Raw genomic sequence first — 20,451 nt, 5'->3', positions numbered from 1 at the left:
TGCTGTGGGTCAAGGATGCACGTAGGACCCAGGCTGGCTTGTCTCCACTCCACAGTTTCCGTGATGGCAGGGTGAGGAGAACAGGAGAGAACTCAATTACTCCTCATAAGAAAGGGGAACTGGAGGCTCCGGGAGGAGCAGCTGAAGGAGGGGAGAGGGCAGGAGAAGGATTGAGGCCCTCCCACGGCAGAGGCGTCCTAGGGGCTGGAAGTGCCCATTCTGTTCTTGCACCCCACCCCCACCGCTACCAGCAGTCTATGCTGCACATTAGTGCTGGACTTGGGTTGTGGGTCTGGGGGGAGAAGGAATGACACCAGCTCCACAAAGGTAGGGTGGCCCAAGGAGGCCAGACTCCTCTGAGCGAAGTGACGAAGATGTAGTTCTCATGGGTGCAGGTGCTGAGGAGGAAAGTGTGATTTTTGGCCATTTTAAGCAAAGTGGAGAGGAACACAGCCTTGGGCCGGACACCTGGCTCTGCCACTTGCCAGCTGGCAAATACCCTCACTTCTCCGTTTCTTTGCCTGTGAGACATGGATAATAATGATGCACCTTGTAGCATCATTGTGGAGGTTAAATGAGGTCTATGCGTTGAGCCCCCAGGAGACGGCCTGGGAAGACAGTGGACCTGGGGCCCAGCATGGGCTTCTGTGGATGTCAGGAGCCGGGAGGACCTTTATCAACACTAGGCAGGGGTCTCAACTCTTTTGGGTCAAGAAACCCTTTGAGAACGTGAGCTGTGGACACCCCCTGACCCCCAACTGTGTGGAGGCCGGCAGCCCTGTGAAGCCCCAGTGGATGTGGGGCAGGAGACTCTGCCGTCCAGCCTCCTTCACCACACAGTGGTGAGGACCCAGCGGCCGGGGCCCAAGGCGGGGCTCAAATGCCCACTTGCCATGTGGCCTGGACAGTCACACCTGTAGCTTGGCCGCCTGGTATGTGGGGTGGAGCAGGCACTCACAAGGTGGTGAGCAGCTGTGAAATGTTTAGAGTCGGCCTGGCACAGAGCAGGCCCCCAGGAGCATCTGCTCATAGAAGGCGCTTCCCTGCTGCTCAGAGCCGGCCTGCATCAGGGCTGAGCCCGGGTTGGGGCTCTTTCGGTGCTTAGGTTCCCTAGCCCAGAGAGGGGCCAGCAGTCCCCTTGGTCTCCCATCTACACAGTATCCACATAGAAGGGTGCTGCCTGCAATAAAGACACTTTTATGTCCCTGGGGGAGCGAGACTTGAGGAGACCCCTGGCTTTGAGGAGCAGGGCATGGGGAGGCTGAGTGGACGGGGGTCTGGGCCCAGTCAGGCTCTGCGCACACTCACCGTGGACCCCTGGGCAGGCAGCGCCTCTCTGGGCTTCCACTTCTTTCCCTGTAGGAGAAGGGTGCTAATGCAGCTGGACACCAGGCACTCTGTGGCCACAGGAAGTAGCCACCAGGGGGCGCATGGGGCCAGCACATGGCTCCCCGTATGGACTGTGCCTGGGTGCTGTGGTCACTACTCTCTGACACTGACCAGCCCCTTCCCCAGGCCCAAGCTGCAAGCCTCCAACACACTTCATTTTTCCAGGGAGCACTCAAGTTACCCCCTTCCTACTTCCCATTTGGGTCTCAGGCTGCCTGCCTCGAACATCCAGCACACAGATCAGACAGAGAAAAGCTCTGGAGCCGGTCACCCAGTAGGGGACGAGGGATTATTCCCAAGTCAGGCGAGAGCTCGCCTGGGGTTCTGGGACAAGGCTTCATCTGCGTGTGACCCATTTCTTCTCCAGGCTCCACCTCCAGGAGCCCCTCACCCCACCTCCGGGAGCTCCTCACCCCACCTCCAGGAGCCTGTCTCGGCCACCAGCCTGGGAGACAACGACCCTTTGCCCTGCCCCCACTTGGGCCTCCCTGTCTGCCCTTCCTCACCTCTCTGGACCCAGCTTTTCAGAATATAAGGAAATCTCCAGCACCAAGCAAAGGTATCTGACAGCAATAAATTTATTAAGTATCCCCACAAAATATAAACACAAATAGTAAAAAAACAAAACAAACCGTAAAACATCAGGCCTGGAGTTGACAATAAAGCAGAGAGACAAATGAGAGACACAAAAACAGAGATGATGGGACGACAGAGCCAGGTGGACTCCCGTGGGGTGGGGATGCCGTGAACACCAGAGGACAACACTCGGGAGCCCAGGGTGATGTGACTGGAGCTGGTGGGGGCAAGGCAGGGGGCGGTGTCAGTGGCTCCATGGCTCTGGGGGACAGACCTCTTGGCCCTGGCCACACCCCTCCAGCTGCTTCACTTGGGGCCCTGGGCCTCGGATTCCTCCTCATCGTCTTCATACATCTCGCCCTCCTCCTCGGCCGTGGCGTCCTGGTACTGCTGGTACTCGGACACCAGGTCGTTCATGTTGCTCTCGGCCTCGGTGAACTCCATCTCGTCCATGCCCTCGCCCGTGTACCAGTGCAGGAAGGCCTTGCGCCGGAACATGGCCGTGAACTGCTCCGAGATGCGCTTGAACAGCTCCTGGATGGCCGTGCTGTTGCCGATGAAGGTGGAGGACATCTTGAGCCCGCGGGGTGGGATGTCGCACACGGCCACCTTCACATTGTTGGGGATCCACTCCACGAAGTAGCTGCTGTTCTTGCTCTGGATGGCCAGCATCTGCTCGTCCACCTCCTTCATGGACATGCGCCCACGGAAGACAGTGGCCACGGTCAGGTAGCGGCCGTGGCGGGGGTCGCAGGCAGCCATCATGTTCTTGGCATCAAACATCTGTTGGGTGAGCTCGGGCACCGTCAGGGCCCGGTACTGCTGGCTGCCCCGGGCGGTGAGTGGGGCGAAGCCGGGCATGAAGAAGTGCAGGCGGGGGAAGGGTACCATGTTCACGGCCAGCTTGCGGAGGTCAGCATTGAGCTGGCCAGGGAAGCGGAGGGAAGTGGTGACCCCGCTCATGGTGGCCGACACCAGGTGGTTGAGGTCCCCGTAGGTGGGCGTGGCCAGCTTGAGGGTGCGGAAGCAGATGTCGTAGAGGGCCTCGTTGTCAATGCAGTAGGTCTCGTCCGTGTTCTCCACCAGCTGGTGGATGGACAGCGTGGCGTTGTAGGGCTCGACCACTGTGTCCGACACCTTGGGTGAGGGTACCACGCTGAAGGTGTTCATGATGCGGTCGGGGTACTCCTCACGCACCTTGCTGATGAGCAGTGTGCCCATCCCGGATCCCGTGCCCCCGCCCAGTGAGTGGGTCAGCTGGAAGCCCTGCAGACAGTCGCAATTCTCACACTCCTTCCGCACCACGTCCAGGACCGAGTCCACCAGCTCGGCGCCCTCCGTGTAGTGGCCCTTGGCCCAGTTGTTGCCGGCCCCACTCTGACCTGTGTAGGGGGAGAGGATGGGGACAGAGATGAGGTCAGACCTCCAGCGCCCACCTGAACATCCCATCCCAGAGGGCAACTGTGGAAGCCCTGTGCCTGTTTCTCCTCTATGAAATGGGCATGCCCACAGCTCACTCCCTCCACGGCTCTCCACACCAGCCACGCTGCGTGTTGGGGACCCCGCTGCCCAGCACTCAGTGTTAAGGGCTCTGAACAGGAATTGAGAACCTGGAGTTACAGCTCCTTCTCTGCCTCCCAAGGGGGTCCTGGGGGAGTCTGTTGGCCCTCCCCTCGTGCCCACCCACCCTCTGGCCGGTTGTGCTGGAAGTGGAAACTACAACCCCCAGAATCCCTTGCAGCTTGTGGTCTGGATGTGGGTTGGTGCCCGTCAGTTGGGTGCTGAGCTCTGGAAGGCAGAACTTGGGTGAGACCCTCTTCCTGTTGCTGTGCAAGCACCCAGGGCCCTGCCACCAGAGTCACAGGCACAAGGACCACTGGACCTCTTGATTAGGTGTGTCTGTGCTGTGTCTCGTCCATTGGAGGCCCCGACTTCTGTCCCACCAGCTCTCTAATGATCCTGTAAGCTTAATTCTCTGTTTTACACATTGTTCTGCTTGAAATACACGAGTGGTTTCTGTTCCTTGTACAGAGCCCTTTCTCTGGGCCTCCACTGCCAACTGCAAGCAGGGGAGACCAGCCCCGCCCTGCGAGATCACAGGGAGGGGTGACTGTGCCCTTTTGTATCCGTTGACCTGGGTTTGCTTGTGGTGGGGTCCACCATCCATGTGTAGGACAAGGGAAACTCACCAAAAATGAAGTTGTCAGGCCTGAAGAGGTGCCCAAAGGCCCCAGACCGGACGCTGTCCATGGTTCCGGGCTCCAGGTCCACCAGGATGGCCCGAGGCACATACTTGTGAGCTGAGGGCAGAGGGGTGGGTTATGTGGGTCACAGAGGCTCAGGGGCTCCTCTTGCCCTCCAAATCCTGTCCCATACTGCCAGCCGTGTGCTCTCACTCTAAGAGCTTGGACCCTGGGGTCAGAAAGGCTGGAACCATGAGTGAAATGGGGACCATGGTGGACACCATGGACAGCCAAGGTCAAATCCCATGTCCATGTGGGCAGGTTAATATTTTGCCAGTTTGCTATGGACATCATTTTACACCAGTTGCTAAATAGCCCCTGCCCGAACCTCCCAGGTAACCCCACTCTGGACCCTCCCATGGGCCTCCTGAGGGGCCTCCAGGACCCTGCCCAGCCCTGTCCATTCCCCTGGACTGTGCATGTGTCTCGTGGCCATCTGAATCTCACTGGGATTCCTGTCTTTATTCTGAGTCTCAGGTGACACCTGCAGCCTGGGCCCCAGCACCTCTGCCCGCCCCCCCAGGTGGAGCAGGGCGGGTGGGGCTCACAAGAGGCCTCGTTGTAGTAGACGCTGATGCGCTCCAGCTGCAGGTCCGAGTCCCCCACATAGTTGCCACTGGGGTCTATGCCGTGCTCATCGCTGATGACCTCCCAGAACTGCAGGGGGAAAGAGGGGTCAGCAGGTGGCCATGACCCCCACCAGACCATTTCCCTCCCGTGGCCTCATAGCCCTGGGTGTAAAATTAGGGGCTTGGGCCCAAAGCCTGCACCAGCCTCTTTGAGTGACTTTGGAAAAAAGCTCCAAGCTCTGTCATCTGTCAGAAAATTGTCATAATAAATACGCACATCCACGGAGCCCTCAGGGTGGTTCAGGGCTCAACTGGCACAGACCCAGGCCCCAGACCCAGCTCTGTCCTTGCTGACCGGGGGCCTTGGACAGTCCACTCCTCCCTGAGGGGATTAGTAATAAACACCCTCTGGGGGTGGTTTTGATTATTCCCTCTTTTTAGACGAGGAAACTGAGGCACAGACAAGTTAAAGAGCTGCCCACAGTGACAGAGACAGAGGATGTCCAGTGACAGGGTCCAGCAGCATCCGGCACACCATCAGCCTCAGCCAATCGGAACCTCAGGGTCACCTAGCCTGTCCACGCAGACGCCCAGGCTCATACTCCCACTGTCTACTGCCCCCTGCCCTGCTCCTCCGTGGCCAGTAGCCCCCAGCACTTCTCAAACTTGCCCCCATGACTGCCACTGGGCAGGACAGCCAGAACAGGGCCTGGACTCAGGAGCCGGACCACCCCTTCCTAGCTATGTGACCTTGGGCAGGTCCCAAAGATTCTTTGTGCCGCGTCTGCTCAATGGGCCTGATGACAACAGGTCATTGTGGGGATAAAACAAGTTAATCTGTGCAAAACGTGTGAATGGGTGTGAAGGATGCTGAGTGTGGTGTGGAATTATTAGCATATACCCTGGGTGACAGGAAAGCTGCGCAGAGCCTGCCCTCGCCTCAGGGGCACTTCCAGACTGTTGTGGGGCACAGTTGGTCCACATAGGCAGGAGATCATTGATCACGCACTGTGTGACTTCCCAGGGCCCCTCCTCTTTGCTCCTCAAAGTTGGGGTGACTTTCAGAAGATGAATGGGGGGCCGGCCCCGTGGCTTAGCAGTTAAGTGCGCGTGCTCCGCTACTGGCGGCCCGGGTTTGGATCCCGGGCGTGCACCGACGCACCACTTCTCCGGCCATGCTGAGGCCGCGTCCCACATACCACAACTGGAAGGACGTGCAACTATGACATACAACTATCTACTGGGGCTTTGGAGAGAAAAAGAAAGAGGATTGGCAATAGATGTTAGCTCAGAGCCGGTCTTCCTCAGCAAAAAGAGGAGGATTAGCATGGATGTTAGCTCAGGGCTGATCTTCCTCACAAAAAAAAAAAAAAAGAAGATGAATGGGTATGGAGGCCTCGAGAAATAATGGGCCTCTACATGTGAGTCCTGTGCTGGCAAATAGACTGCTCAGTGAGAAAAGCATTTAGAAGAGAGTTTGCACATGCTTTTCTATATACAGACGTCTCTGACACTAAACTCTGCCCCAGGCATCTGTGCCTGGGAATGTGGTCCAGGGTTGAGGGAGAGACTTCTTTTCACTGTATACCTTTGGTTCTTTTGGAATTCTTTGTCACATACACATTTTATTTTATTTTGTTTTATTTTATTATTTTTGTGTGTGTGTGAGGAAGATCAGCCCTGAGCTAACATCCGTGCTAATCCTCCTCTTTTTTTGCTGAGGAAGACCGGCTCTGAGCTAACATCTATTGCCAGTCCTCCTCCTTTTTTTCTTGCCCAAAGCCCCAGTAGATAATTGTATGTCATAGTTGCACATCCTTCTAGTTGCTGTATGTGGGACACGGCCTCAGCATGGCCAGAGAAGCGGTGTGTTGGTGCGCGCCCGGGATCCGAACCCAGGCCGCCAGCAGTGGAGCACGCGCACTTAACCGCTAAGCCACGGGGCCGGCCCCACATACACATTTTAACTTCTCACAAAAAATTAGTTAAAAATATTTTTTGAAAGATGAAAAGTATGGACAGTGTCATTATTATAAAATACACAGAAGAGTGTCGGCAGTTCATCCAGAGAGACTGTTATCAGAGGTCATCTCTCAGGGAGGGTGCAGGCTGGACTGCTTCCCTCTCTTGTGTATCTTTGTCTTTGCTAGGTTTTTTTCTTCTTTTTGCATTAATGTTTGTTTATTTTGTAATTAGAAAAAATAAACACACAGGAATGTCACTGAGGCATTTGGGGCTCCCTCTGCTTCCTCCACCCTGACGCTGTCTTGGTCCCCACAGCCTAGGACACCCCAAATCTCTGGCTTCAGAAACACCCACAGCCCCGTAGAGGAGGAATGAGCTTGAGACAGCAAGTGTGGGGCCAGGAGAGACTGAGTCAGTCACAGTGCCATCAACACATCTATGGAAAGTTCTTTGGAATGCATCTATGGAAAGTGTGGTCTTCCAGGAGGTGACAGACCAGAGTGGGTGCAGATCCTAGCCAGTGTGCACCAGTGACTCCACCTCTCCAATCTCAGTGTTCTCATCTGTAAAGTGGACGCGATAAAGGTACCCACATCAAGTGGTTAGCACGAGGCCTGACACATAAAAGCATCAGCCAATTAGTTAAAAGGCCTTAAATGTTAAATTTGTAAAGCCATATGCATGGATAACAAATAAAAGTAAAAGATAACTTTTTGTTGTTGTTGAGGAAGATTGGCCCTGAGCTAACATCTGTGCCAGTCTTCCTCTAGTTTGTATGTGGGTCACTGCCACAGCATGGTTAATGAGAGGTGTAGGTCTGCACCAGGGACCCAGGCCCATGAACCCTGGGCCACCGAAGCAGAGCACATGAACTTAACCACTAGGCCACCGGGCTGGCCCCAAAAGATAACTTTCAAAAATCAATATACTTTGGAATACTGTGGCGCAGTAAAAGATCACCACTGATCTGAGCAGATCTTCAAGACATCTCCTGGAGGGGAAGGCACAGGGCGCCCACATACGTGCATAGAAAGCAGCTGAAAGAATGGAAAACAAAGCTCTCTGGCTGGGGGGTGGGGGGGGTGGGGCCCTGGGGGGGGTGGGGCCCTAAGTGGTGAGGTGGTTAAATGGGCACTTTAGTCTTATCGGCAATGTTCCAATTTTTTAGAAAGAGAATATATTAATAATTGCTTTTGTAGTTAAAACTAATAAAAATTGCAGTTTAAAGTAATAAATGTTATTAGTAAAATACACTATGTAACATTTAATAAATAATAAAATACACTTTTGCAAATTAAATAAATAATTATGATCGTCACTACAGATGAGGACCCTGCCAGATGGGGGGCCCCAGAGTTCAGGCCGCGTCTCCCATCTCGGAGTCCACGGTTTCATCTAGCGTTTGTGGGGGCAGGTCAGGCCCTGCGCCCACGGTGCTGTCCGTGGTACTGACCCTTTGCCGGGCCGCGCTCAGGGCCAGGGAAGCGGCGGGCGGGCAGCGGGCAGGCACAGGTACCCAAGGCAAGTGGGGTGCGGAGGCCCCGGAAGGAGGGCTCTCCGACCCAGGGGCGTTAGGCCCCTCTAGGACCCCAGGCCTTCCCCGCTTGGCACGACGCCCACCTGACCCATTTAGGAGGCGCTGGGGGGGGGGAGGGGCGGTGCTAGGAAACCAGGAAACCTCCCTCCCATTGGCTGTGGGGCCAGCGCCCCGCCCCTCGAGGCCCCGCCCAGCGGCCGAGCGAAGGGGGCGCAGACAAAGGCTCCAGGACGGCCCTGCCCCCTAGGGGAGGAGGATGGAGTCCCTGGACTCATCCGCCCCATTGTTGGAGATGGGCCCCGGAAGTCCCCGGTCCAACCCGATGTATCCATAAACTCCTTCCCTGTCCCTCCCAGGCAGGGGCCTCAATTTCCAGGAGCTGTTGAGTTTTCTCATCCTTGGGGGAAGAGTGATACCCGTCTCACTGCATCCCTGCGGGGTGCACCTGGCACAGAGCCCATACGGAGTGGTCGTTGTCATGAGTCGTTAATGCCGTCATGCTACCTCTCAGGAGAGCCCTGACCTCCCTCCTTCCCCCCAGCCAGGCCCCTCCCCAGGGCGGCAGCCGCTGCTCATGCTGAGCCAGGCACCACGCCAGGACCCGTAGGCAGGAGAGCACCCCCTGCCCATCCCAGTCAGCTGTGCTGCGATGAGGAGGAGAAGTTTGCTCTCCTCCCACCAGGGAGCCCACAACCAGAATGGGAGCGGGGAACGAAGATGGCCAAGGAACTGCCCATCCACAGGGCCGATGCCGAGCTCCTGGGCAGCCAGATCCCCCACACCCCACACCCCACACCGGGCCTGGCCCCGGGGCCTTGAGCACTTTCTTCCAGTTAGGTCGCTGGAGACTTTCCAGGGCAGGGAGGCCCTAAGGAAACTGCCCAACCCTTCCATTGGTCATCGCAGAGGGCAGCTGTGGGAAAGGAAGAAACGATTCCCCCCCCCCCCCCCCCCGCAATCCACCTCTCTTTTGTTTGAATTGTTAAAAAGGATCAGATATTAATTTTAAAAACAAACGTAAATTAAGAAAATCAACTCAAAAGGAATAATAACTAATGAGCAAACCCAAGGGCCAGAGCGCTGAGAAGCAGGAAAAAAATCTCTGCGGAGGACACTGTCCAGCACTCAGGCCGCTGCCTCCGCCCTGTCGCCGCCCACCGAGCCGGGTGTGGAGCCGCCTTTGCCTGGTGTGTGCTAGGCCCAGCCATAGGAGGGGGCACAATCGGATCATCACTCCCCCAGACCCAGGAGGGACTCAGGGGTGTGCCCCTCCGCACAGTGATCCCTGACCCTCCAAGGAGCAGATGTTCAGGGCAGGCCTGGCCCCTGTGACCACATTAATGAGCCCTGGGCCCCTCCCACCTGGCCAGGGCAGCTGTCAGCGACTGCCCCACGAGCCCTGATTTAATTTGAGACCATCGTCCCCCAGGCCTCCCCCTCCCCCAGCCCCCGACGTCGGGCGGGCACAGCTGTCTCCTCCGGTGATTAGGGAGTCTCCCCGCTACCGCCTCCCCCCATCCGAGGCGCATCCACCCTACAGCGAAGATGCAATTTACATGTCAGCCACTTGGCTGCCCCAGTCCCGTTGTAATTAGCTTTTTGTTCTTGCCTGGTTTCCACGGCAACAGCCTCCAGAGGAAGCCTTTCCTCGGCCCCTTCCCCTCCAGGACCCGTCTCCTCCCACCGCCTCCTTCCGGGAACCAGCCCGACATCAACCCGCGCTGGGTCCCTGGCCTTGGTCCTGACAAAGCCACCCCTCCCTGCATTGTTCTGGGCAGCAGACCCCACCTAGCCTGAGCCCCGCGCTGGGCGACCGCAGAGACTGAGCGCCGGAGGGCAGCGCGGCTGGGATTCGCACTTATTTGTGACCTTGGGCAAAGGACAGCCACCCGGACTTGAGGACGTGACACTCGCCTCCTGGGTTCGGATGGGGATTACGCCACCTCCCCTTCCTGCCTCAGTCCCAACATCTGTGAGTTGGGCTAACAATGGAGGGGAGAGGCCGCGCGGCGGTGCAGCGAACCATCCCCGGAGCCCGGCTTTGTTGCCACGCCCAACCCCCAGACTCTGCCGTTCCGAGGTGGGCACGGTCCAACCCCGCGGGGGGTTTGCCCAGGCGGGGCTGTGCTAAGGGAGGTTCCAGTCCTGGACCAAGGTCACCCTGAGTCCGGACCCAACTCCTCCCCCAACAAAGGAACAGGGTGGGGCCAGGAAGCCGAGGGTTGCTAGAACGAGGTTGGGGGCATGGGGATGGCTCTGCGGCATTGGAGGGCGTCCTTTTCCGGGGTTGGGGGCGGGGGGGCAGAGGGAATCATTATGGCTTTGACGGAGGAGCCCCACCCAAACCAGCCCAACCCTCCCATCTCGCTCAGGGCTGAGTTGCGACCCCAGAAAAGACGGCCACACCCAGACAGCGCCCCCAGCTGCACCTGCTTCGTCCGGTGGAGGAGGGCGCAGCTGCGGAGGGAGCTAAGCCCTGACCTGCGCTGCGCTCCGCAGGCCCGAGGGAACACCGGCAGGGCAGAGGAAAGGCGGGGCGGGAGGGGCAGGGAGGGGACCCCGGCGTCCCGGCCGCCCGGCGCGGGGCCGGCTCGTTCCTTTGTTCTCGGCTTCTCAGCGGCGAGTGCGGCTCAGGGCGCACGGCGCCTCCCTGCTTCCCTCCCTCCGGGGTCGGCTCGGGGTGGGGACGCGGGGTGCGGGGCGCGGGGCCCGGCGCTTGGGGGCGGCGCGCGGCCTCACCTTGGCCCCGATCTGGTTGCCGCACTGGCCGGCCTGGATGTGCACGATCTCCCTCATGCTCGGTGCGGGTGGCGGGCGGCTGCGGGACTCGCGCGGACTGGCCGGGGCTCGCTGCGGAGGGTCGGCAGCCCCCGCCGCCCGCTCTTATAGGCGGGGCCCCGCCCGCCGCCGGCCTGGCGTCACCGCGCGCGGCCAATCGCTAGTCGCCGCCGCAGAATGCGCCACCGGCCCTGCAGCATCAGCACCGCGCATCGCCGCCCGGCCGCGCGATGCGGGGCTTCCTCCCGCCGCCACCGGGGTCTGAGGGCCCCGCGGGCGGAGTCCGGGGTCCCCGCGCACCCGAAAGGAGGGGCTGGCGGACTCCAGGGAGGACAATAGTAGTCCCCTTGGCCCTCCGACCGCGCCCCGCCTGCCCTCTCGGGTCCCACACCAGCTGCAGCCCCACCCCAAGGCTTTTCAAGGAGGGTCTTTCTTCCCCACACCGGTTTAGGGACCAACCCCATCTACCAACCCGAAAGGCCAAGATGGACGCCTCCCAGCTCCCTGTCTGTGGCATGAAGGGACAGATAAGGTACTCTGAGCTCTGCTGGCTCCCTTAGGGGTGGGGGAGGCAGGAGAAGGGTGCAGCAGCCAGTGAGCCCCCAGAAGAAAGCAAGCATGAGGCAGGGCTCAGAAACATCTGAGTCAGAAGGGCTGTGGGCATAGGAGAGCAGCGGGCATTACTGTGGCAGCTCTGGTTTCACTGTCCTCTGCAGGGGGATGCCACCTGCCCCTCCTCCCCTAGGGGGCTGCGGTAAGACTCCACATGGACCTTGCATGTGGGGATGCTGGCAGCCACTGCTCAATGCATATTGTATCAGGAATTGTCATAAGGACACAACGAGGCCGGGGATTGACTGGTGGGGGATGGTGACCGGTGGTTTCTATCTGACTCACTCCCTGATGTCACCGGTACTCCTGGACTCTTGGTCCAGGTGAGGCCAATGCAATGCAGTGTCTGTGTGTGTGGGGCTATGTAGGGAGATGGCATGTGCCTAAGGTGGGGGTTCTAGGGTGAAAAACTGGGAAAGAGAGAAGGGAGTGAGTGAGATGGACATGCAGTACGGACATAGTGCCACACACACATACACCACTGGCTTAATAATCTCCTAGGGTCAGACGTTAAAGTGAAACCACCTTATAATGAGGTCCTTCTGATAATTCAGCAACAAAATCCTCCGGGAAGTGTCTCAGCCACAGTGTATGGACGTTCCACAAGCAGTCGGCTGAACAAGCCCGTGGGCGTGCCTGTGTCCAGTCTGTGTGCTCAGGAGCGTGGTGGCGTGGTGTGGCTGTGTATGTGCCCCTTTTGCCCCCGAAGCTCCCCAGTTCAGCAAGTCTAGAAGTGGGTCTTTTGTTCTCAAGAGATGCCCCTCCCCCACAATGTGTCCATGATGTGGCTTTCTGTGGTTGGCTTCTGGCCACCTGGGGCCCCTCCCTGTCCCCGTTCAGGGGGTCCTTGGTGAGCATTCGGCTCTTCTCTGGATCTGGCTGCACCTCCCTGTCTGAGCAAAGAAGCTTTGCAGCATCTTGTAGGCCAGGACCCATCACCCGCCCTGCCTCCCTGTGGGATGGCACCAGGCCAGGCCCCCTCCATCCCCAGAGGGCTCTGGTGCCGGGCTCAAGGCTGACTCACCGTCCTGTCTCCCAGCAAAGTCTGGCCCTGCCGGGAACCGGCTCCCAGCCCGGAGGCCAGCAGTCAGGGCTGGAGCTGCCAGTGTGCGTGGAGTGGGGACTGGCTGGAGCAGAGCTGGGGGGGACTGCTAGGGGACTACAGGAAGCTGCAGGCATTACTAGACCTGCCTTGGAGTCGGCTGATACAATCACTTTCACCTCCACTGAGCCTGTACCAAGAAAGAGGTCGACTGTGTGTTCAGTGACTGTGGAAGAAACCAGGTGGCTCCCCAGCGAGAGCCCAGGGCTCCCGGCCCCCCCCCAGACAGCATGGTCCACCCCAGCTACCCACTCCCCCAGGACTTGGGTCTGGACACCCCCTGCGGCCCCTGGACAGCCTCACCCCATTCGGGGGGGGTCTTGCCTCAAATACCTCCCAGGGCTGGCTGAGCACTGACCCCCTCCCAGGAGGGCAGTGCTGGAGGAGAGCAGACTCCAGCCCCCGGCACCCCTTGCACTGTAGACCCCTCAGGGCACCTCAAAGCAGACGCAGAGGAGGCGCATGCTCTGGCCAAGGTCACACAGGGGTCACAGTGGTCCTGCTTCTGCTGCAGCTAGGGCAGCCTGGACAGTGCCTGAGTCTTGCCACCATGGAGGTGACTGGGGCAGGGCAGCTGCTGCTCCTCACATAGTTGCTCTGGGCTGGGGTTTGTACCACAGAGAGAAAGCAAAGACTCATGGTCAGAGTAGGTGCCACTGAGGTCTCCAGGCTCTCTCCTGGGTGGTCCTCACCTACACAGGCCAGCCATGCTTTCTGGCTGGTTTGTGGGTCTTACTTCTCCCCCCTCATCACTCCCATCCCTGCTCTTGCCCTGCCCCTGCTCCTCCACCTTCAAGCTTCAAGCAACTTCTGGAAGGAGCTGAGGCAGATCAAGATGAGGCTGCACTAAGCACAGCATTTATTACCAGACTGCTTCCGGGCCCAGAGACCCTGGCTGCCGGTCAATGATTTGGACTGATGGCCTCTGCCTCAGCCTGAGCAGGCGTTGGCCAGCGCTGTCTGCTGGCCATGTGTGGTACAGACAGATGGGCTGAGCCCTACCTCTCCAGTTACCACTGAGTCAGAAGAGATGAGCACCCCCCGACCTGCCCCCCACCCCTGCTGTGGTGCTGGCTAATACTGTCCCTCTGCCCCAGGCAGGAGCTCACTTCTTCCTGAAGCAGCCTTTCGAGGTGGGGTCTTGCTGGTCACACAGTCCCGTCTCCTGAGGCCTGCGTCGGGAGCCAGAGTTCTGATCGGCTCTTGTTGCCCTGCCAACACAGACACTTCACATCCCAGTGGGTGGGCAGGGGCATAAGTCCCTGAGCTGGCAGCAAAGGTGGGTGCTGGTGGGTTCTTGCCTGGCCTCTGGGTGGAGGTGAAGCTCTCCAGGAGTGGGCCAAGTGTCTGTCCAGGAGCCCGGGATCTGCCCCTGGTGCCCATGGCCCCACCGTCTCCCCAGCCTCCTCCATTCCCCACAATTGCTCCTGGAGATTCATGCTATTCCTCCCTCTGCCCCAGAGGCTCCACGCGTCCACACCTTCAGAGATCGTCTAGGCCACCCTCTTTGGCAAGTGACTGCCCTGGTCACACAGGAATCGAGCCCCACGATGTCACCACCCCCCTCTGCCCAGCCCTCTGGCCTTGGCCCGCAGGCTACCTTCCCCTCATCAGGAGCAGAGTAGCACCTCTTGGAGTGTCTTTCGAAGCTCCTGGCTGCGGAAGGCATAGATGAGGGGGTCAACGATGGCATTGCAGATGATGAGGGTGAGGAAGAGGTTGAAGTTCTTGAAGACGCAGCCACAGGTGGGGTGTTGAGGGCAGAAGATGATGAGCGAGAGGTGCAGGAAGAAGGGGCCCCAGCAGAGGAAGAAAATGCCCAGCAGGATGGTGAGGGTGGCAGCGCCCTTGAGGCCAAAGCCCTGGTGCAGGGGGTGCTGCCTCTTGTGGAGCCGAGCGATTCCCTGGGCATGCTGGCACGCCCGGGTGAGCATGTGCACATACAGCACTGCCATGAGCGCCAGCATGGCCACAAAGAAGCTGACAAGACAGAGCAGGACGGCTGTGTGGTTGTGGTAAGCGATGAAGAGGGTGCTGGAGAGGACACTAGCCACCCAGATGGCCGTGATGACACGCCACGCCCGGGGCAGCGTCACGATGCTGTGGTACCGCAGCGCATAGAAGATGGAGATGTAGCGGTCCACGGCGATGGCGCCCAGGAAGGAGAGGCTGGACACCATGGAGCCGCAGGTGAGCGCGTCAATGACATTGTCCAGCTGCTGCACCACCGAGGCCCGGGTGGCCAGGGCGCCGGCCTCCAGCAGCAGCAGGACAGCTGTCTCCAGCACGTTGCTCATGCTCACCAGCAGGTCGGACACGGCCAGGCAGCAGATGAAGCAGTACATGGGAGAGTGCAGGTTGCGGTTCTTGGCGATGGCGGCCACCACCAGCACATTCTCCACCAGGCTCACCAGCCCCAGGCTGAGGAAGAGCCCCTCAGGAATGGACACCTCCAGGCACCTGGGCCCCGTCTGGTTGGTGGCCAGCCTGAGGAGGGGGGTGGCTGCGGGGGTGGAGTTGAGGGAGCCCAGCAGCCTCCTCGGGGGGCCCTGCACAGACATAGTCCCTCTGGGAGCAGGAAGGGTCCTCACTCTGCAGGCGTCCTACTCAGCTCATGGTGCCACCCCCAGGGCCAACCTCAGGCTCACCCTCTCCGTGGCTGGACATAGGTTGGCCCAAGCATGGCCTAGCCAGAGAGCTCGGCCTCTCCACCAGTCTGGTCACTTCCCAGTGAGGACCCCAAGCTCTGTGGCACCAACCCTCTGGGCTCTGGCATCTCCCTCTGGGTCCTCAGCCCACCTCACCACCTCTTCCCTGGAGGCGCTGTCGCTCAGGTCACACATCTGTATGCTCTTGCTGCCTTCTGGTCTGTGGGGCCTCCTGCCTCCCCAGACCCGGAGTGGGCTGGGGTCCTGGAAAGAATGGAGCCTTTCTCCGCATCTTTAAAGTCTTCCGTGGAGTCCCTCCTCCTGAGGGCGGCCACATGATGCGCGTGTGCCTGGGAAGGCATCGTCAGAAAGTGCCCACGGCACCCCGCCTGCCGCCAGGTGGCGCAAATGGTACCCAGGGCCTCCAGACTCCTGGGCACAGCGGGACTCTCCCCTTCGTGCTCCCAGCTTCGCCTGTGCTCAGCCAACCAGCATTCCCAGCCAGGCCTCCACTCCAGGTGTCTGTGCCTGTGGGGCCACCTCTGGACCTGCCCCCAGACTTCTAAGCCTCCTCCAGGCCTGTGGCAAACACAACGTCCTCCTTGAAGCTGCCCCTGATCCCCTAGCCTGCCTGAAGCTGCTCTGCCTCAGGAACAGTCACTGGCTGTTGACTGTCTGCCCTCAGCCCTCAGCCCTCACCCCCCACCCAATGTTAGATGCTCACTGAGGGCAACCCTGCCCCCAAAGACCCCCACCCCCTTCGCTGAGCACTGCTGGAGGGCACCCTGGCACAGCGGCTGAAGGAGACCTCGCTCACGCTCCTCCTGGGGGAGGGGCAGGGACAGAGCTGCAGTCCTTCCCTGACGGCCCCATGTCCTCTGCACAAAGACACCACTGGCCAAGCCAGGAGCCACTTTAAGGGCAGACCTCTGTCTCCAGCCACGTGGGGCACTGTGCGAGCCAAGCAGCGTGGGGAATGTCCCCGGGCACCGGGCTGGCCTCACTCCCAGCACTTTCTCACTTGAGACTGAGGACAAACCCTCCTTTGAAGGCGGAGGTGGGGGGAAGGAACTGTTCTTCCCATTGACAGGTGGGGAAAACGAGGCAGCAAGAAAGGCAAGTGGCTTGTTCAAAGTCAGACACAAGCCCATGGTGGAGGCGGAGCTGGGAGGGAGTTCCGAAGGAGGTCTCGGTGTCTGGAAATCGTGTGTATCTGTGATCTGCCTGTTAAAATCTGGCCCACATCCACCTGACTACCAGATGGCCTCCGACAGGCAGTGCCCGCACGCCCACGTTACACGCACTTGCGTGAGTCATTCCTCGTGTCTGCACAACTTACAAAGCTCTTCCTCCCTTTGCCTGGTTTGTGCTTTTTATTGAAGTACGTCAGTACATGAGAGAGCACAGATTCTAAGTATGCAGGTTGGTGATGCCCCAACCTAAACACAGCCTGGAAAGCAGCGCCCAGATCAATCAGTGAATAAAACATGAATGGCACCAGAACCCCTCTTCCTGCCCCAGGGAGCCCACGAGGTTAATTTGCCTCTTTTGGAACTTCATACACGGGGGCTCAGCACTGAGATGTCCTTGCAGCTGCGTGTAGTGCGAACCCTCTCCTTCCCAGACTGTGCCGCAGCTGGTAACGGATGGACACACTGGGTGTTCGGGTGCTGTGTCTCCCCTTACCAACAGTGCTGCTGGGCATTCTCGTCCCGTATTTTGGTGGTGGACATGTCCGCTGGGTGACACTAGGATTGGGAGGGGGTGGTCAGAGGCATATCTTCAGCTTTGGCAGATTCAACCAAACCACTTTCCAAACTGGTAGACCCGTCTGCCTGCTCCCGGCAGTGCACGAGCCCCCCACTCCCCACCTAGAGGAGGGTGGAAGGATGGCCTTGCCCAAGCTCCCCAGGAACCAGGCCCAGGATGGGCCCACAGAGCACACACTCCCTCCCAGTTTTTTGCCCCCCGTGGACTTTGCCCCCTCACTTGCTCCTCCTGGTGGAGAGCCCCACAGGAAGCAGAGGGTCCCAGGCCATGATCATGGGGCAGAGCAGTGGCAGGCCCAGGTGGCTGCCCTGAAGCCCCAGCGTCCCTGCCACATGAGTCTGGACTCCCCCTGCAGCTGTCCACTGCCTGGGACCACCTTCCACCTCTGGGGCACCGACCAAGAGTCTGCTGGGTGAGCAGTGCCCTGCCCCCAGCTTCTGTGTCATCACATTTCAGGGATGTTAGTATTCCTAGCTCCATAAATGAAGCCTTTGAGACGGACATGCCTGACCCCAGCCCCCCTGCCCAGCCTGAGACTTCAAAGGGCGTGAGAACCGGGTAGCCTTTGGCAGGCGACCGCAGCCCTCTTCCTGGTGAGGCCTCACGACTCTTCATCTGGAGGTGCCTGCTGGGGACTCCATGGGAGTGAGACAGCAGACATGGCTGAGCTGGAAAAAGTCAACTTTGTGAGGAGTTATGGTTATGGGGAAAGGGTCTAAATGAAATCACAGATTCCATAGGCCAATTATGTCAACTCCATCTCCAGTACACCTGGGAGAAACTGAAGTGAGGAACAGCCAGGAGACAGGCGGTGGACACAATTGTCCCCTCAGAGCAGATGCCACCGAGACCATGTGCTGGACCCACACGTGGGGAGGCTGAGACAGGAACCCACTTGGTCTTGTGCACTCGTGTCCCCAGCACTAAGAACAGTGCAGGCACACCGTAGGTCCACAATACATGAGCGTTCAACGCGTGAGCAAGCTCTGTGGGGGAGGTGGGGTGTGAAAAGCCTCTCACTGCAGAGCAGGCGGGGGGGGGGTGCCTACATCCAGCCATGGCCACACCAGGGAGGTGGGGGTGACTGCCTGACCAGAAGGCCCAGGCCAGCCCCTGCTTCCTTCACAGAGGTCTCCCAGAGCCAGCCAGAAGGCACACAGCCCCGTGAGCAGCCATGCGGGGGTGCAGCCTGCCCCTCCTGGCTCTCGTCGAGTGGGATCTCAGGAAGGTCCAGCCCAAAGCTGGGTCACGCTGTCTTGCAAGGGCCGTCTAGCTTCCTTTGAACTCGGGGAGGGGGGTGGTTTGTGTGCCCACCTTGTGGTGTCTGCGCTGAAGACCCTGAGGTGGGGCCTGACTCCGTGGGGAAGGGCACAACCCATTAGCCATCCTGCCCATGGGCAGCACGGGCCTGGAGGAGCTGGTTTACCCTTGCCTGGACACTGAGTGGCAAGCCAAGCCTTTACAGCCAGTGTTCCGCTGGGAGGGACCTGGTTGTCCTCATCTCCACTAAAAACATGACCTGATATGACCAGCATGGCTGAGCACTGACGATTTAATGACCTTTTGGGACAGCAGGGCCGGAGGTGAGCAGTTTCATCACAGGCTGGGCCCAGCCTCTTTCTGCTGCACTATCCCAAGGACACTGGCTCTTCATTTTAAAGTTCATTGACTCCTGCCTGGTTGGATGGCTGCTGCAGCTCCAGACATCACATCCCTACCTGGATGCACTTAAGGCTGGAAGATGCAAGATGCCACGCTCTCCTCGCTTACCTATTGTTTTCAGAGAACAAACCCTTTCCCAGAAGACCTCCAGCAGACTCCTGTTTTCCTGGCTGAAGCTGATCACAGGCCACTCCAGTGGGGGACAGTAGACCCAAGACAGGCTTGGATTATCTCAGTCATACTTGACCCCTGGAGCTGGGTGTGGATCCTCCCACCAATTTACTGTGGTGGCACGGAATGAGGTGTGGGTGAGAAAGACAGACAGACTTCACCGTGTCTGCAGGGGCACCCTTGCCATGGGTGTTTGAAACACAGGGTCTGTTGATTCCCAAACACCGGGAGCCCCTCAGTTGAGATCTGCTGAAAGGATGACTTCACAGGTCTCCCCAGTAGGTGACTCCACATCAATGACCAGGACGCCGTTGGGGACTTCTGGGAGACAGGCCGATGGACCAGGACTCGGGTAGACATCGACAGATGACCGCCCTGGGGCCCAGATTCTACCCCAAAGCACATATACAGCGTCTCCTCCCAACCCATGTCTGCTGCCTCCCGGGGTGGAGGTCAGGGCCAGGAGGGTGCCTGCTGGACAGGACACCTCGGGCAGCTCACAACCTTGGTATCCTGGATCTTTCCAGAACCAAACAGGCTCCTGAGTCATAGGCAGCCCCGAGGGGTTCTGAGCTGTCAACCAAGTGTGCCAGGACCCACCCCAGCCGACGAGCCTTGCCCCCATGCTCCATTCACCCCCGGATCAAATGCCCCCTAATCTCTGCCATGTGCATCCCCCAGAACTGCCAGGACATCCTTTCCAAAGCCCACCTCTCCGGCCTCCCCTCTGCCTCGGCACTGCCCTGGAGTTTTCCACTGAAACAACTGTGTCAGACTGGACGGATTCTGTGTCTTTGGTGCCCAGCGTGAGGACCCGGTGTCAGCCCCTCCAGCCCTGGGCCAGCCTGTTCCAGGGTCCGACTGCAAGCACACCCCATGGCGTTCAGCAGAGATGTTGCACTAGAGACCTGTGAGACCCCTTCTCTACCCCTGTGCCCCAAATTCTGGAGGGAAGGGTGGCTGGAGGGAGGACTTGGCTAGGGCTTGGGCTCGGTGTGTGATTGTGGGTCACGTTCTCGTCTGGGAAACCTCGGGGAGCTGTGCAGATCTGGGACCTGCCTGCCTTGCACTGGGCACAGACCCCAGCCCCGGGAAAGGAGAGCTCACGTCGCACAGAACATAACCCATCATGTTTATGGGAGAAACAGAAGAGGCAGGCGGACAACACATCAGTATTTCTACTTCAGGGAACTGGCCAATTCAGACCAGAACAGAAATCAGGAACATAATTGTACAGCGTTGGGGCGGGCATCTGTGCCGACTCAGTCCCACTCCCCATCTCCCTCGGGGTTGTCCTCGCGAGGTGCCTCCAGGTCGTGGAAGTGGAAGTTGGCCATCATGTCTCGCACAGCCAGCATCAGCCTGTTCAAGCCCTGGTTATGGTTCAGAACCCCGGCCCCTCCATCCTCTGGCCTCTCCCCCTGCAGCA

At 59.1% G+C, this 20,451-nt stretch overlaps 3 protein-coding genes across 5 annotated transcripts in view; all 3 read right to left on the bottom strand.

Annotated features, from left to right (window-relative positions):
• Positions 1 to 1,949: 1,949 nt before the first annotated feature.
• On the bottom strand, positions 1,950 to 11,123 carry TUBB3 (tubulin beta 3 class III). The gene is made up of 4 exons (XM_058528573.1): positions 11,019 to 11,123; positions 4,757 to 4,865; positions 4,155 to 4,265; positions 1,950 to 3,347 (listed from the first exon to the last, which is right to left on the bottom strand). The coding sequence occupies exons 1-4, from the start codon at positions 11,073 to 11,075 to the stop codon at positions 2,272 to 2,274; spliced, it is 1,353 nt and encodes a 450-aa protein (XP_058384556.1). The 5' UTR covers positions 11,076 to 11,123; the 3' UTR covers positions 1,950 to 2,271.
• Positions 11,124 to 14,346: 3,223 nt separating this feature from the next.
• Positions 14,347 to 15,835, bottom strand: MC1R (melanocortin 1 receptor). Its single transcript, XM_058528577.1, has one exon. The coding sequence runs from the start codon at positions 15,330 to 15,332 to the stop codon at positions 14,382 to 14,384; it is 951 nt and encodes a 316-aa protein (XP_058384560.1). The 5' UTR covers positions 15,333 to 15,835; the 3' UTR covers positions 14,347 to 14,381.
• A 4,298-nt stretch (positions 15,836 to 20,133) lies between these two features.
• Positions 20,134 to 20,451, bottom strand: part of TCF25 (transcription factor 25) — a 42,933-nt gene continuing 42,615 nt past the window's right edge. For 2 of the 3 annotated variants that reach the window (XM_058528531.1, XM_058528532.1), the window contains one exon: positions 20,356 to 20,443. Coding sequence is in view for 1 of the 3 variants with exons in the window: in XM_058528530.1 (XP_058384513.1) it covers positions 20,285 to 20,443 (159 nt within the window). In the remaining 2 variants the exon portion in view is untranslated. Of the gene's footprint in view, positions 20,444 to 20,451 lie in introns of all 3 variants that reach the window. The other variant, XM_058528530.1, reaches the window with a different exon arrangement.

This window comes from Diceros bicornis, chromosome 32 (assembly GCF_020826845.1).
Source record: "Diceros bicornis minor isolate mBicDic1 chromosome 32, mDicBic1.mat.cur, whole genome shotgun sequence".
Taxonomy (NCBI): Eukaryota; Metazoa; Chordata; class Mammalia; order Perissodactyla; family Rhinocerotidae; genus Diceros; species Diceros bicornis.
Note: the sequence above shows the minus strand (reverse complement) of the source record. Positions and strands in the feature narration are given on the sequence as shown.